Source organism: Gigantopelta aegis, chromosome 10, assembly GCF_016097555.1.
Source record: "Gigantopelta aegis isolate Gae_Host chromosome 10, Gae_host_genome, whole genome shotgun sequence".
Classification (NCBI taxonomy): Eukaryota; Metazoa; Mollusca; class Gastropoda; order Neomphalida; family Peltospiridae; genus Gigantopelta; species Gigantopelta aegis.
The window spans coordinates 45,281,128-45,297,186 of NC_054708.1; the positions used below are offsets into that span (position 1 = coordinate 45,281,128).

Sequence of the window (16,059 nt, forward strand, 5' to 3'; positions counted from 1 at the left end):
TATATATATATATATATATATATGTGTGTATTCCTTTTTCATGTACATGTATGGATAACAAAAATAGAAGGCTTTTAGATAGGTAATAAATAGAATAATAGATGAAGGGGTCAGAGTAAAATCGGGATAAATTCCATTTAAAAAAAATGAATATTCAAGTTTTTACTTAAATGAAAATCTTATGTATATCATCTGCTTTGTGCTACCCAATGATACCTCATGCGAAACCTGCAATCTGGTTTACAACGAAATATAGGGATGTCAAACATTTGGTAATTCTGACACGTAGTCATCAGAGGAAACTCGCTACATTTTTCCTAATGCAGCTCGGGATCTTTTATATGCACTTACCCACAGAGAGGAAAGCACATACTACGGCATTTGACCAGTTGTGGTGCACTGGTTGGAACGAGAAAAAACCCCAGTCAGCTGAATGAATCCACCGAGGTGGGTACTGAGGTGAAGTTAAACAAGTATTATTTTCTTTCAAAACTAATGCAGTTGGGGAAAAAACGATTTTCCATGTAATGCTGTTTGTCAAACTTTGGTGTTGTAGTGAAAGTCTGAATCTAACTCCATCTGGAGTTGACCTTTTTGTTATTAAACAAGAATCACAAATATGTACATTATGAGTGATTAGAAGTATTTTTACTACTTATTCTTGTATTTGTTTATCATTTCAATTCTGATATACGTTACCTGCAACAAATTTGACGAATTCGTGATATTATTTTTAAAATTACAATATTACGTTTTCTGGCATTAAATGTAAAACGGAGTTAAACCTATTGTTATTCTGACCCCTTCAAATTCGGTATCAGTTATTATAAAATGTATGTCCGTCGTGAACTGATTTACTTCACTCGGGACATAAATTTGACAATAAATAGTTTACTACCCTCTATCTACATGAACAGCTTGTGTACTGTTCCACTGCTCTCAGCTCACAGCTCTGGGACATATCCACCCTCATGGTGGAATAGGTGGGTGAAATAAGTGGGTGAACATGGACATGTAGTAGTGCCTGTATAAAGTGTTTCTACAGACAGTGGCTAATATGGAATTGTACTATTAGCTCAGTCGGTAGAGCGGTCTCCCACACAGAGGATACATAGTTAGAATCGCCCCGGCATTCAATCAAATGACTTTCAGTACCAGCTGCATCTGATACTTTACAGTTCGTAATCTGACTGGACCATTAACACATGGATATTACGATGGCACAGGGACAGTTCCCACAACAACGTGCTTCAGTTTCAATATGGCTACCTTGACATGATTCAGGAGCACCAGACCGTCGAGCAGAAACAACCCGCCGATAGAGAGCGACAGAAACAAGATGGCGACGTAGCCCACTGTCTGGGCACTCGGTCGGTTGTCCTCGGCGCTCTTCTTCGTCCTGGCTGACCTGGATGTGCTTTTCGGCTCTATTATCAAAGCCTTCTTGATCTCCTCGATCAGATCATCCGTCTGCTCCACAGACAGGTTCGTCTTGCATCTGCAGGGACACAGCATGGGAGAGGATGACGTCACAGGCGTTGTTGAGTAAGTCACAGTGCTAGAGGATTCGTCTGATGAACTGGAGGCTGGTAACACTGGCACTTCTGCTGAAGAGGACGAAATCGCCGACGTTGTTGAAAAGGATGTGTTTTCTGGGCTGAGAATGAGGACGTCCGAGCTTGAGGACAGTATTGGTGTTCCGACCACGAAATCTGAGCCGACAGCAATACCAGATGTGTGAGAGTCTTGTGAATCAGTCTGTGTTTCTTGGATTGACGGACTAAGAAGAACAAGATTTGAACTGAATGATTCATCAAGAACACTGGATACTGAAATCTTAGTCTGTGTTTCTTGGATTGACGGACTAAGAAGAACAACATTTGAACTGAATGATTCATCAAGAACACTGGATACTGAAATCTTAGTCTGTGTTTCTTGGATTGACGGACTAAGAAGAACAACATTTGAACTGAATGATTCATCAAGAACACTGGATACTGAAATCTTAGTCTGTGTTTCTTGGATTGACGGACTAAGAAGAACAACATTTGAACTCGATGATTCACCAAGAACACTGGATATTGAAATCTTTGTCTCTACAGAAGAGGATAACAAAAAATAGTCAGTGGTTAAAATATCAGTATTGTAAACTGTTGAATCTGTTTCTGTGTATTCTACAGATGACGCTGTAGATGCCATAAGCTCTGGCGTTATGCTTGTTGTTTCCAGTGACGTGTCTAGTGTGGTCGTTTCTAACCGCGCACTGCTAATTTGCACAGATGATGTTTCCACAACATTTACAGAAGATAAGAATAATATTGAAAGACTGCTTGGTTCAATGTAGTTAGTTGTCAGGTATTCGGATGATGACGTCATCGGATTGCCAACCAATGACGAACTACTAGCTTGTAATTCGTTCATTATGTCAGTACCTGAAATTAAGTTAAAGTAATAATTAATGAAAAAATCTTTGATAATGAAAGAAGATAAGTAATAACCCCAAAGAAGATTATAAAAACAAATCTTTCACTCTTATCCACTATTACCGGCCTCGGTGGCGTCGTGGTTAGGCCATCGGTCTACAGGCTGGTAGGTACTGCGTTCGGATCCCAGTCGAGGCACGGGATTTTTAATACAGATACCGACTCCAAACCCTGAGTGAGTGCTCCCAAAGGCTCAGTAGGTAGGTGTAAACCACTTGCACCGACCAGTGATCCATAACTGGTTCAACAAAGGCCATGGTTTGTGCTATTCTGCCTGTGGGAAGCGCAAATAAAAGATCCCTTTCTGCCTGTCGTAAAAGAGTAGCCTATGTGGCGATAGCGGGTTTCCACTAAAAACAATGTCAGAATGACCATATGTTTGACGTCCAATAGCCGATGATAAGATAAAAAATCAATGTGCTCTAGTGGCGTCGTTAAATAAAACAAACTTTACCGTATCCACTAACTGTGAAATCTAACCATTCTTCTCTTGGTTCCAAACTCTTTCCTGCCATTAGGTTATTAAAGAAAAAAAGTATTTATTCCTTCTCTCCCTTTAAATCAATTCTAAAAACGCTACTCTTTTAAAACAAAAAGTAAACATTAAAAGGTTTTTTTAATTAAAAAACGACACCACTAGATCACATTGATTTATTAACCATCGGCTATTGCATGTCAAACATTTGGTGATTTTGACATATAATCTTAGTGGAAACCTGCTACATTGTTCCATTAGTAGCGAGGAACTTTTATAAGCATCGTCCTACAGACATGATAGCACATACCACAGCCTTTGATATGCCAGTTGTGGTGCACTGGGTGAAACCAGAAATAGCCCAAAAGGCACACCGACGGGAATCGATCCTAGACCGACCGTGTATCAAGCGAGCGCTTTACCACTGGTCTACGTTCCGCCCCAAAATTAAAAGTGGATCGTTAATATTTGATATTGTTGTGACATCTTCCAACTATAGTCCGTTCCACAGGGGTCGCCTTTTTTTATACTATGTAATTTACTACAAGTTATTTATGTCTGAGCCGATTGATTTGAAAATTGCACATAAAAATAGTATTTTGTTATTATTTCTAAAACACTTTTATTTTTCTTCTTACGTCAAAGAAAACTAAAATTATTTACAAAAACTATTTTAACAGAACGATGGGACGGACTATAAGTGTACTAACTGATTACCAGTAATCGGTTCAGCTTTGTTTGCAAGTGGAACGATTCCGTTGGTTACACCTGCAACGAAAAGGGAACATACTTTGTTTAATTTGTATAATGTAAAACAAAAACAAAATAATAAGAACACAAATAAAAATAAATAAACACGGCAGCCGCCCTGCACCCACGCATCTCATGTATTCTACAACAGACGCGTGACGTCAAAAATTCTACAGACGCGTGATGTGAAATCGTTTTTTCTGTATCGGAATGAGCGCACGCAAGTGATTGTCTGTGTCAGGTGTATCAATATAAACTAAAATCAATGGTTTCGTAGTATACTCAACTCTGACCCCACCACCGCTATGCAAGTGTGTATGTGTGTGATGGGTTTATTTATGTATGTTTGCCTGTGTCTCCCCCCCCCCCCCCCCCTCTCTCTCTCTCTCTCTCTCTCTCTCTCTCTCTCTCTCTCTCTCTCTCTCTCTCTCTCTCTCTCTCTCTGCACCTGCGTGTGTACGTGTGTGTGGATGTGTATGTGCGTTTGTGGATGTGTGTGTGGTGGGGGGGGGAGGCTTTTGTGGATCTGTGTTTGGATGTGCATGTTTGTGTGTGTGTTTGTGTGTATGTGAATGTGTGTGTGTGTGTGTAGCGTGTGTTGATGTATGTGTAGATATGCGCGTGAGTGTGTGCGTGCATGTGTGTGTGTGTGTGTGTGTGTGTGTGTTTTTAGTGCAATAACAATCCAAATTACCATACACACAAGTCCATCTGTACAAGGTAGATGATGAGTCACTGACCAAGTTATTGGAATCGAACTGGAAGTTGGGATCAGATGAAAGATGAATATAGCATGTTTTTGAAAATAAAGTCTTTTTGTATGAAAAGCCTTTGCATTCACTGTTTAAGAGGCAAAGACTTTGACACTCGTTAAGGTCTACACTTCCTTTACTGTTGTCTTTCGGACCAGTGGTTTTCTTTAAACTTTTATAACCGCAAGAACCTTTTAAAAAAAAGAAAAAGAAAATAAATGTTATGCACTGTTTCATACAGTCCTTCTTTGTGTAATGGCTAGAACGGAGAGAGAGAGAGAGAGAGACAGAGAGAGAGAGAGAGAGAGAGAGAGAGAGAGAGAGAGAGAGAGAGAGAGAGAGAGAGAGAGAGAGAGAGAGAGAGAGAGAGAGAGAGAGAGAGAGAGAGAGAGAGAGAGAGAGAGAGAGAGAGAGAGAGAGAGAGAGAGAGAGAGATGGCGAGAGAGAGGAGATCGCGAGAGGAGAGAGAGAGAGAGAGAGAGAGAGAGAGAGAGAGAGAGAGCGAGCGAGAGGGAGATGGAGAGAGAGAGAGAGAGAGAGAGAGAGAGAGAGAGAGAGAGAGAGAGAGAGAGCGAGCGAGAGAGAGAGAGAGAGCGAGCGAGAGAGAGAGAGAGAGAGAGTCGATGTTTTGTGAAATGGGCACCTGGTCTGTAGACATCGTAATCTCCCTTAAGAAAGGGCAAGAGAGGGGTTTATAAATCCCATTATACTTAAAATAGTGGCACCTATGATACTTGGTTATAAGCTCAAAAATATATTTAAAGGGACATTCCTGAGTCTGCTGCATTGTAAGATGTTTTCGACTAATAAAATATTTCTACGATTACACTTACATATTAAATATATTTTCTTGTTTTGAATATCAGTGTTTGTATATTCAATGTATTTCTGGTCGTCTTAATATTTGTTAGAAACCCAAACTGGATTTTGTCTTCAAATAATTTCATACGTACGAAAAACTATTATTTTAGGATATAAAATGAAATTTAACCTAGTACAAATATTAGAACGACCAGAAACACGTTTAATATAGTCACTAATATTTTATGCAGAAAAATATATTTGATATGTAATTACAATTGTTAAAAAGTCTCTGTTAGTGGATAACATCTTTAAAATTGCAGCTAACTCAGGAATGTCCCTTTAATATTTTAATGTTTACCATTGGTCATTTGGCAGACATATGGCAACGCTTGGCCGCACAAAGAGGTTAGCCAGGTCTGCGAACTCGTTCTGGAATAGACGCAGGTCGTTTCTACGGAGTCGACTGGTTCCCCGCTGTTCCACCGCTCCCATGTTACTGGTTCACCCGTGACCCACTGGAAGTTCAGATTCGCGCCACTAACACCAATCCAGAAGTTGGAGACACTGCCACCACATTAAGAGAAACAAACGAGAAAATCATAGAAAATCCAATAAGCATCAGAAAATAAACCGTTTTTTAAAATGTATTTCGGTCAAGCAGTAATTACAATATCGATGATTGAAAATTGACTTCTTTCGTTAGCTGAAGCTGATGTCCATTGTTGCTGTAAACCCATTTCAGGTTCAAGTGCGTTGTTCTAGGTGGACAGTTCTTCGATTCTGGTCTGTCTGTTCTAAATAAAGGTTAATTGTTTGTGAACACGAATTCGGTTTCTAGTAGGCTTAAACGTACCTATCCAGCTATATAGGTAGGTGTTTGGGCTGGTACAGCGATAGAGAAACCAGCTTTATACCCCGTAACTTAAAGAGACAGACCATAGTTTGTACACACTACGACGTATTTTTCACTGTTACAGCCCCTTTCTGATAATTGAAATTAGACATGACTTGCATTTTATTGCTTAGACTAACCATTTCCGTACTTCCAAAGTGCTTTCTGGTCATTCTGAAGTTACTAATACCACGAAATGCATTTTGTATAATTAAAAAAAAAAAATGCGCACGTACCTCTGAAAAGTAACGTTTATGGAGACAAGCTTTAGTTTATATTTGTACAAGGTATTTCTCCGTTTCAAAAACACTGACACTTGTTTTACTTTATTAAACAAACGACTCTGCTCCATTAAATTAGTGTCCATTTTTACTTATTTAATCAATCAATGTGCTCCGGTGGTGTTGTTATAGAGGCTGTCTTGAATTTGCTGCCATTGTAACATATTTCTAACTATAAGTCTTTAAATGACTAAAATCGCCTGTTCTTAATTATATTATCAGTGTCTATAACAGACTGGTATATTTTCAGTGTCTATTTATTGAAAGTGTTTCTCGTTATTTTAATGTTTGAGTATTCGTAGTATCTACTATTGGATTTTAACTCCCAATATTTTCATACGTGGGGGGGGGGGGGGGGGGGGGGGGGGGTGGGGGGGGGGGGGGGGGGGGGGGGGGGGGGGGGGGGGTGGGGGGGGGGAAATAAAATGATGATTGAGCTACTGCAGACATGAAAGAAATGTTTTATTTAACGACCACTCAACACATTTTATTTTACGGTTATATGACGTCAGACATATGGTTAAGGACCACACAGATTTTGAGAGGAAACGCTTTAATGTTTACTTTTTGTTTTAAAAGAGTAGCGTTTTCAGAATTGATTGGAGGGAGAGAAGGAATAAATAGGTTTTTTCTTTAATAACCTAATGGCAGGAAAGAGTTTGGAACCAAGAGAAGAATGGTTAGATTTCACAGTTAGTGGATAAGGTAAAGTTTGTTTTATTTAACGACGCCACTAGAGCACATTGATTTTTTATCTTATCATCGGCTATTGGACGTCAAACATATGGCCATTCTGACATTGTTTTTAGCGGAAACCCGCTGTCGCCACATAGGCTACTCTTTTACGACAGGCAGCAAGGGATCTTTTATTTGCGCTTCCCACAGGCAGGATAGCACAAACCATGGCCTTTGTTGAACCAGTTATGGATCACTGGTCGGTGCAAGTGGTTTACACCTACCCATTGAGCCTTTGGGAGCACTCACTCAGGGTTTGGAGTCGGTATCTGGATTAAAAATCCCATGCCTCGACTGGGATCCGAACCCAGCCTATAGACCGATGGCCTAACCACGACGCCACCGAGGCCGGTCTGCAGACATGAAGACTATCAAAATTCTCTTAAAGTGGCAGACCCTAGTTTCAACCCGTGAAAACTGACACTAAGTTTGGTTAATCTACAAACCTGTAACACATTTGTATAAGGTTACAAAAAAAGTGAAACAAGAGACTGTGATATTGAAAAGGGGGAAGTACCCTTCACAAGTTTACTAGATTCCGTTTCCATATCCGTTACTTCTCAGATATACGTGCGTTTTAAAAAAAATATTGAAAAATACATTTCGAGGAATTAGAAACACATCGGATGTACGGACATGGATATTATAAAAAATAAAATCTAAGTAATGTCTGATTTCATTACCCCCCCACCACCACCACCACCCCCACCACCACCACCACCACCCCCCAACCCCCCCCCCCCCCCCCCCCCCCCCCCCAAAAAAAACAAAAAACAAAACAAAACAAAACAAAAAACCGGCTCCTATAGTGAAAAATACGCCGTAGTGTTTAAAAACTAGGGTCTGTCACTTTAACAATAGCAGTGTTAATGTTTTAGTGTTGAACTGCCATAGTTATCAAAAGCAACTAAAAATGAGGGTGTTGGGTGGTCAATAATCTTAAACAAGTGTTCTTCATTCTTAAACAACCATGGCAAAAGAGTGACTGGTTGAATGCCTAAATTAACGTTACTTTAATGGATTAATTAATTGTTATACAATGTATTACTCAATCATTTCAAATGGAAATGCGAAAGGTGAAAGGATCGATGCCCATTGAATAACATGCTGGTTTATCGTTCCACGTTATAAACGTGCAGCAACCTTGTTCTATATCTTGGATACAGACTGACAACACTATGGTCAAAGACAAACGGGAAATAACTCAAATATTGTCCTTCGAAATAAATTTAACGGTTGTCTCCCCTTTTGTTAAGATATTTGTTGCACCGACTTGTCGCCAGCGATTTGTAGTGAGAAATAGGACATGTTCTAATCGGTACGACTACGATACGACTTGTCGTTCTCACAGCACGATTCGATCACATGCGATCGGTGCGACTATTCGCATAAAAAAAGACGTTGCAGCAACTGGTTTCTTCTTCCACTTTTACCTATTAACGTCTACCTTGGACACACTTTCCAGGCTTTTGCTTTGCGCGCCCAGAAGAACATGCTTGAACCTTAGTTTATATAACCTCGAAAATAACTGTCATCATCATCATTATCATCAGCAGCAGCAGCATCAGCATCGTCGTAATAGTCGTAATTGTCATCATCGCCATCATCATTGTTGTCATCATCATTGTTATCATCATCATCATCATCATCATATAATCATCATCGTGATCGTCAACTAACAACAAGCATGATAGACTTCACATTTATCCTTTTCATAAAATATTAATTCTATGGACAGTTCTGGACTTGGCTTTAACATTTAAGAGTGTTTCAAAGTTTCGACAAACGATACGTGCCTGGTTCCGAACAGCCCGAACAGGTTGTTGTAGTCTGTGATGTTCCCTACAAACAGTTCCTGGCCAAGTCCCCGACACGTGGCTCTGGCGGCTTCCCACGACATGGGCAACGTGAACAACGTGTACACTGCAAATACATCGAACGACCGAACTGAAAACCATATTCACATCCACACTACGCCCGCACAAGGCACGGCACTACATCATCAACGTAAACATAATACTTTTTAAAAAGACATGATAGGTATGAACATTTTATCTTCCAAAAGTATGGTTATTGCCTTAGTAGTTATTTCTATACAACTCTTAATGTATATTTCGGCCTCGGTGGTGTCGTGGTTAAGCCATCGGACATAAGGCTGGTAGGCACAGGATTCGCAGCCCGGTACCGGCTCCCACCCAGAGCGAGTGTTAACGACTCAGTGGGTAGGTGTAAGATCATTATACCCTCTTCTCTCTTACTACTAACAACTAACAACTAACCCACTATCCTGAATAGACAGCCCAGATAGCTGAGGTGTGTGCTTAGGACAGCGTGCTTGAACCTTAATTGGATATAAGCACGAAAATAAGTTGAAATGAAATGAAATGTATATTCTGATTTTGATGAAGAGCACAGCATTAAAATATCAGACGTGAACACAGGGTCAGGTCATAGGTTTGAACGTGCACATTCAGAACTAGCTGTTGTAGCGCACGCCTGTCGTGGGCGCAGCTGTTGACTTTCGCCGGCTCCTTCGTCCAGGGCACCATCATTCCATTATTTATATACCCCGTATCTGCTTCCGTTTTCATTGTTTTTCGTTAATAAATCCAGTGCAATTTAACATAAAAAGAACAGAAATAACACAAATGCCCTATGTTTATATGCAAGTGGTAAAAACATTGGTCAAAATGCAAATAAAACAGCATAATTCACTAATATTGAAGAATTTTGTTTGCTATCAGATTCTGAAATAATCTTTACCCATTTTGTGTTCATACATACACCCGAATGTGTACATACACACGTACACACGTACATACGTACATACCTACCTACCTACATACATGCATACATACATACATACATGCATACATACATACATACATACATACATACATACATACAAAACAGATAAACGAAATAATAATCAAATATAAAGTTTAGTAAGAAAGAAAATACAATTTTAAAGTCCATGAGTATTGCTGTTCCTATAAATATTATACTGACCAATGATTTGACAAATTGCACATAAAAATCTGAATGACAAAATCGTATTCCATGATCAAAATCATATCTTTGCACAAGGCAGAGTCAAAAGAAGGTTTTAGGCAAAGTCGTGATTGCTCCATGATCCACAATCAGGCGCTCGTTCTTAAGAGGACCGCTACTCTGCTATGAGATCCTTAATACACCACCTGAAGGAGAACTTGCACATGTCAGAGCTCAATGGAATAGACACATCATGTTTCTTTTTCGTTTTTCGTCAAGACAAACTGAAATAATTATTGAAAATGTTTTGCACAAAACCCCACTTAAAATACAAGGTATAATTTAATGGAGTTCAACCAACCTATTGCATTTTCTTGCGACGACGTCCCTTTACAAGTCTGAATCGCTTCAAAAGCACCGATGGTGTAACCAGGAAACGTGGTAGAGTTTACTGACACTAAACAAGAGAATAAAATTCAAAGTTATTGTAAATGTGTGAGAAAGAGATGCCTTCTAGCATTGGACGTAGAAACTGCGGTTCCTTTTACGTCCGACTATTGTTACATACCCTGTATATAGCTGGTATTCAAAACGTGTGGCACCATGTTTCAACCGTTTCTCAACCGAAATAGTGCAACAAGTGGACACACAAACCAAAAATGTATAACCTACCTTATTCACTAAATCCCGATTGAAGTACTTACATCATTATTAACAAAATAAATATTTCAACGACAACATAAAACAAACAAATTCCCCGCCATTGCTAAATAGAGGCATTCCGACTTTGAGCTATGGTGAAGAAAGACGTGTCGCGTGTACTCTCAGTCCCCCCCCCCCACCTGGGGGGGGGGGGGGCTTGATAGCCAGTTATGAAATGTTGGTGGAGTACCGAGTCGCGTGGTAACTACACACAGGCAAGATCGAGTCCATCTACAAGAGGTGTGCACAGGGGGACACACCAAGGACCCGAAGCAGCCGAGGGGCGGATTCTTGAACGTTGATTGGCAGACATTACCTGATGGAAGTCCCATTGAATGCCACACGATGAAGCATCCTGCCGGCTTTGTTGGGTTGGTGCTTACTCAACGAACAGACGACATCTACCGCCAAGCAGTCCTGCTCCATGAGATGGATAGCCATACCATCCACAGGATAGTCAAGGCTGTCTTCACCAATCAGTACACCGCCGTCATCCCCATCTTAGAACAACGAAGATGGAAGCGGTATATACTCAAATTTGCCGGCTCTCCGCTCCTCAGCTTTCCATAAGTGCCAACCTTACCTAGGACAGGTAACCTTCTTTTTGGGGGCTTAGCCGGACTAAAATTTTTGGCCGTGGTTCAAAATTTTATGTTTATTTTTTTGTAAACAGTCCGACGCACTTTACTTTGGCAGCCCGTCTAAATTGCTCAAATCACCTTAAAACCTTTTTGGTCGAGCACTCTAATTTATTTTTGGACTTAAAATGTTTATCCAGACATTAGTAGAATGAATCAGCTCATTTTGGCCTTCTAAATTTTATTCCAAAGAAAGAAATGTTATATTTAACGACGCACTCAATACATTTTATTTACGGTTATATGGTGTCAAACATATGGTTAAGGATCACACAGATATTGAGAGAGGAAACCCGCTGTCGCCACTTCATGGGCTACTCTTTTTCGATTAGCAGCAAGGGATCTTTTATATGCACCATCCCACAGACAGGGTAGTACATACCACGACCTTTGATATACCAGTCGTGGTGCACTGGCTGAAACGAGAAATAGCCAAATGGGCCCACCGACGGGGATCGATCCCAGACCGACCGCACATCAAGCGAGCGCCTTACCACTGGGCTACGTCCCGCCCCTTTTATTCCAAATTCTGGCCACCTCAAACGTACCCCCCCCCCCCCCCCCCCTCTTCCTGACCCGGACTTAGTCACTGGCGTTGCCAGAGGTTAAGCCCGTGACAGGCGTGCGCGAAACCTTCGTGGTATATGTGCACGTTAAAACGTATACGCTCCGCTCTGCTAAATAGAGAGAAACAACTCGCCTGCACATTAAGGAAAGCATTGACTAATGTACGCCCTGCACTACCTTCAACCAAACTGTCCAGAAATATACACGTAGAAACTGTGTGGTGATGACAGCCCAGATACCTGAGGTGTGTGCCCAAGACAGCGTGCTTGAGCCTTAATTGGATATAAGCACGAAAATAAGTTGAAATAAAATGAAAGTGGCAATATTGCAAGCAACAGTGGCGAATTTATTATTATCATCATTACCACGACGACGACCATCACCATCATCATCATCACCACGACTAACACCACCACCATCATCATCATCATCACGACTAACACCACCACCATCATCATCATCATCATCACCATTACCACGACCACCACCATCATCATCATCATCACCACGACGACAACCACCACCATCATCATCATCATCATCATAACCACGACCACCACCACCATCATCATCATCATCACCACGACGACAACCACCACCATCATCATCGTCATCACCACGACTAACACCACCACCACCATCATCATCATCATCACCATTACCACGACCACCACCACCACCACCATCATCATCATCACCACCACCACCACCACCACCACCACCATTATCATCATCATCATCATCACCACGACGACCACCACCACCACCATTATCATCATCATCATCACCACCACCATCATCATCATCATCATCCTCACCACCACCACCATCATCATCATCATCGTCATCATCATAAAAAAAAAGGGTCTGTCAAGAGAGTTCGAAATGACGACCCAAGCACCTTAAGAACACCACTGTATTACACGCGCTGTGGTGGGAATACCATTCGTCATTTATGATAACAAATACCAATAACACACACACGTGTGATAACATTTTAAAGACCCGGTCAATTCAGCACACCATCCAATCAAACAGGCGTGATAAAAATATATAATTTTCCGACCTAGAAGTTAACCTGAGCTGTTCGCAAGCGCCGTAAATACGTTTTACATGGAAAAGATATTTAAATTTGTTTTAAACCCGGTTTACACACGTTTGAAAACAACTCGTAAGATAAATGCTATCTAACGGTCACTTATCTAATATTCTGATTTGAAATCCTTCGTAACCCTTCGTGTTTTAAAATATCATTAAATGTTATTGACAGGCACTACACTGACGTACTAACTGATCACGAAACAATGACCTATCATTGATCAACAGATAATCACCGTTGGCAGTGTTCGTTTGGACGTGCTGTTTGAAACGTGGTGCACTTACTGTGCTGGAGTGGTCTAACTACTATGGTTTTCTGGAGTACGATAGATCGAACGGATAATCCGGTTTAGACCACGGAAGTAAAATAGATCAATGTATCTATATATAATAGTATACAATACGAAGCCCTAGACCTACCTTGGTAACATAACTTGGTGTATATCGTACTGCCTGTTGTATTAAAAACGTATTCTGTCTGTACGTTATGAAGTTATATACCTACCCCTGTAACTACCTGGTTGTATTATAAACATTATATCTGTACGTTATGAAGCCATATAAACCTACCTTGGTAACAGAACTTGGTGTATAATGTACTACCTGGTTGTATTATAAACATTATATCTGTACGTTATGAAGCCATATAAACCTACCTTGGTAACAGAACTTGGTGTATAATGTACTACCTGGTTGTATTATAAACATTCCATCTGTACGTTATGAAGCCATATAAACCTACCTTGGTAACAGAACTTGGTGTATAATGTACTACCTGGTTGTATTATAAACATTATATCTGTACGTTATGAAGCCATATAAACCTACCTTGGTAACAGAACTTGGTGTATAATGTACTACCTGGTTGTATTATAAACATTATATCTGTACGTTATGAAGCCATATAAACCTACCTTGGTAACAGAACTTGGTGTATAATGTACTACCTGGTTGTATTATAAACATTCCATCTGTACGTTATGAAGCCATATAAACCTACCTTGGTAACAGAACTTGGTGTATAATGTACTACCTGGTTGTATTATAAACATTATATCTCTGTACGTTATGAAGCCATATAAACCTACCTTGGTAACAGAACTTGGTGTATAATGTACTACCTGGTTGTATTATAAACATTATATCTGTACGTTATGAAGCCATATAAACCTACCTTGGTAACAGAACTTGGTGTATAATGTACTACCTGGTTGTATTATAAACATTATATCTGTACGTTATGAAGCCATATAAACCTACCTTGGTAACAGAACTTGGTGTATAATGTACTACCTGGTTGTATTATAAACATTATATCTGTACGTTATGAAGCCATATAAACCTACCTTGGTAACAGAACTTGGTGTATAATGTACTACCTGGTTGTATTATAAACATTATATCTGTACGTTATGAAGCCATATAAACCTACCTTGGTAACAGAACTTGGTGTATAATGTACTACCTGGTTGTATTATAAACATTATATCTGTACGTTATGAAGCCATATAAACCTACCTTGGTAACAGAACTTGGTGTATAATGTACTACCTGGTTGTATTATAAACATTATATCTGTACGTTATGAAGCCATATAAACCTACCTTGGTAACAGAACTTGGTGTATAATGTACTACCTGGTTGTATTATAAACATTATATCTGTACGTTATGAAGCCATATAAACCTACCTTGGTAACAGAACTTGGTGTATAATGTACTACCTGGTTGTATTATAAACATTATATCTGTACGTTATGAAGCCATATAAACCTACCTTGGTAACAGGACTTGGTGTATAATGTACTACCTGGTTGTATTATAAACATTATATCTGTACGTTATGAAGCCATATAAACCTACCTTGGTAACAGAACTTGGTGTATAATGTACTACCTGGTTGTATTATAAACATTATATCTGTACGTTATGAAGCCATATAAACCTACCTTGGTAACAGAACTTGGTGTATAATGTACTACCTGGTTGTATTATAAACATTATATCTGTACGTTATGAAGCCATATAAACCTACCTTGGTAACAGAACTTGGTGTATAATGTACTACCTGGTTGTATTATAAACATATGTCTGTACGTTATGAAGCCATATAAACCTACCTTGGTAACAGAACTTGGTGTATAATGTACTACCTGGTTGTATTATAAACATTATATCTGTACGTTATGAAGCCATATAAACCTACCTTGGTAACAGAACTTGGTGTATAATGTACTACCTGGTTGTATTATAAACATTATATCTGTACGTTATGAAGCCATATAAACCTACCTTGGTAACAGAACTTGGTGTATAATGTACTACCTGGTTGTATTATAAACATTATATCTGTACGTTATGAAGCCATATAAACCTACCTTGGTAACAGAACTTGGTGTATAATGTACTACCTGGTTGTATTATAAACATTATATCTGTACGTTATGAAGCCATATAAACCTACCTTGGTAACAGAACTTGGTGTATAATGTACTACCTGGTTGTATTATAAACATTATATCTGTACGTTATGAAGCCATATAAACCTACCTTGGTAACAGAACTTGGTGTATAATGTACTACCTGGTTGTATTATAAACATTATATCTGTACGTTATGAAGCCATATAAACCTACCTTGGTAACAGAACTTGGTGTATAATGTACTACCTGGTTGTATTATAAACATTATATCTGTACGTTATGAAGCCATATAAACCTACCTTGGTAACAGAACTTGGTGTATAATGTACTACCTGGTTGTATTATAAACATTATATCTGTACGTTATGAAGCCATATAAACCTACCTTGGTAACAGAACTTGGTGTATAATGTACTACCTGGTTGTATTATAAACATTATATCTGTACGTTATGAAGCCATATAAACCT

The 16,059-nt window shown here is 39.5% G+C and overlaps 1 protein-coding gene across 1 annotated transcript; it reads right to left on the bottom strand.

Moving 5' to 3' along the window:
• Positions 1–38: 38 nt before the first annotated feature.
• LOC121384179 (uncharacterized threonine-rich GPI-anchored glycoprotein PJ4664.02-like) lies at positions 39–5,875 on the bottom strand. Its single transcript, XM_041514447.1, has 4 exons — positions 5,623–5,875; positions 4,403–4,651; positions 3,676–3,726; positions 39–2,432 (listed from the first exon to the last, which is right to left on the bottom strand). Exons 1-4 carry the CDS (start codon positions 5,630–5,632, stop codon positions 1,213–1,215), a joined length of 1,530 nt encoding a protein of 509 aa, XP_041370381.1. The 5' UTR covers positions 5,633–5,875; the 3' UTR covers positions 39–1,212.
• Positions 5,876–16,059: the final 10,184 nt, after the last annotated feature.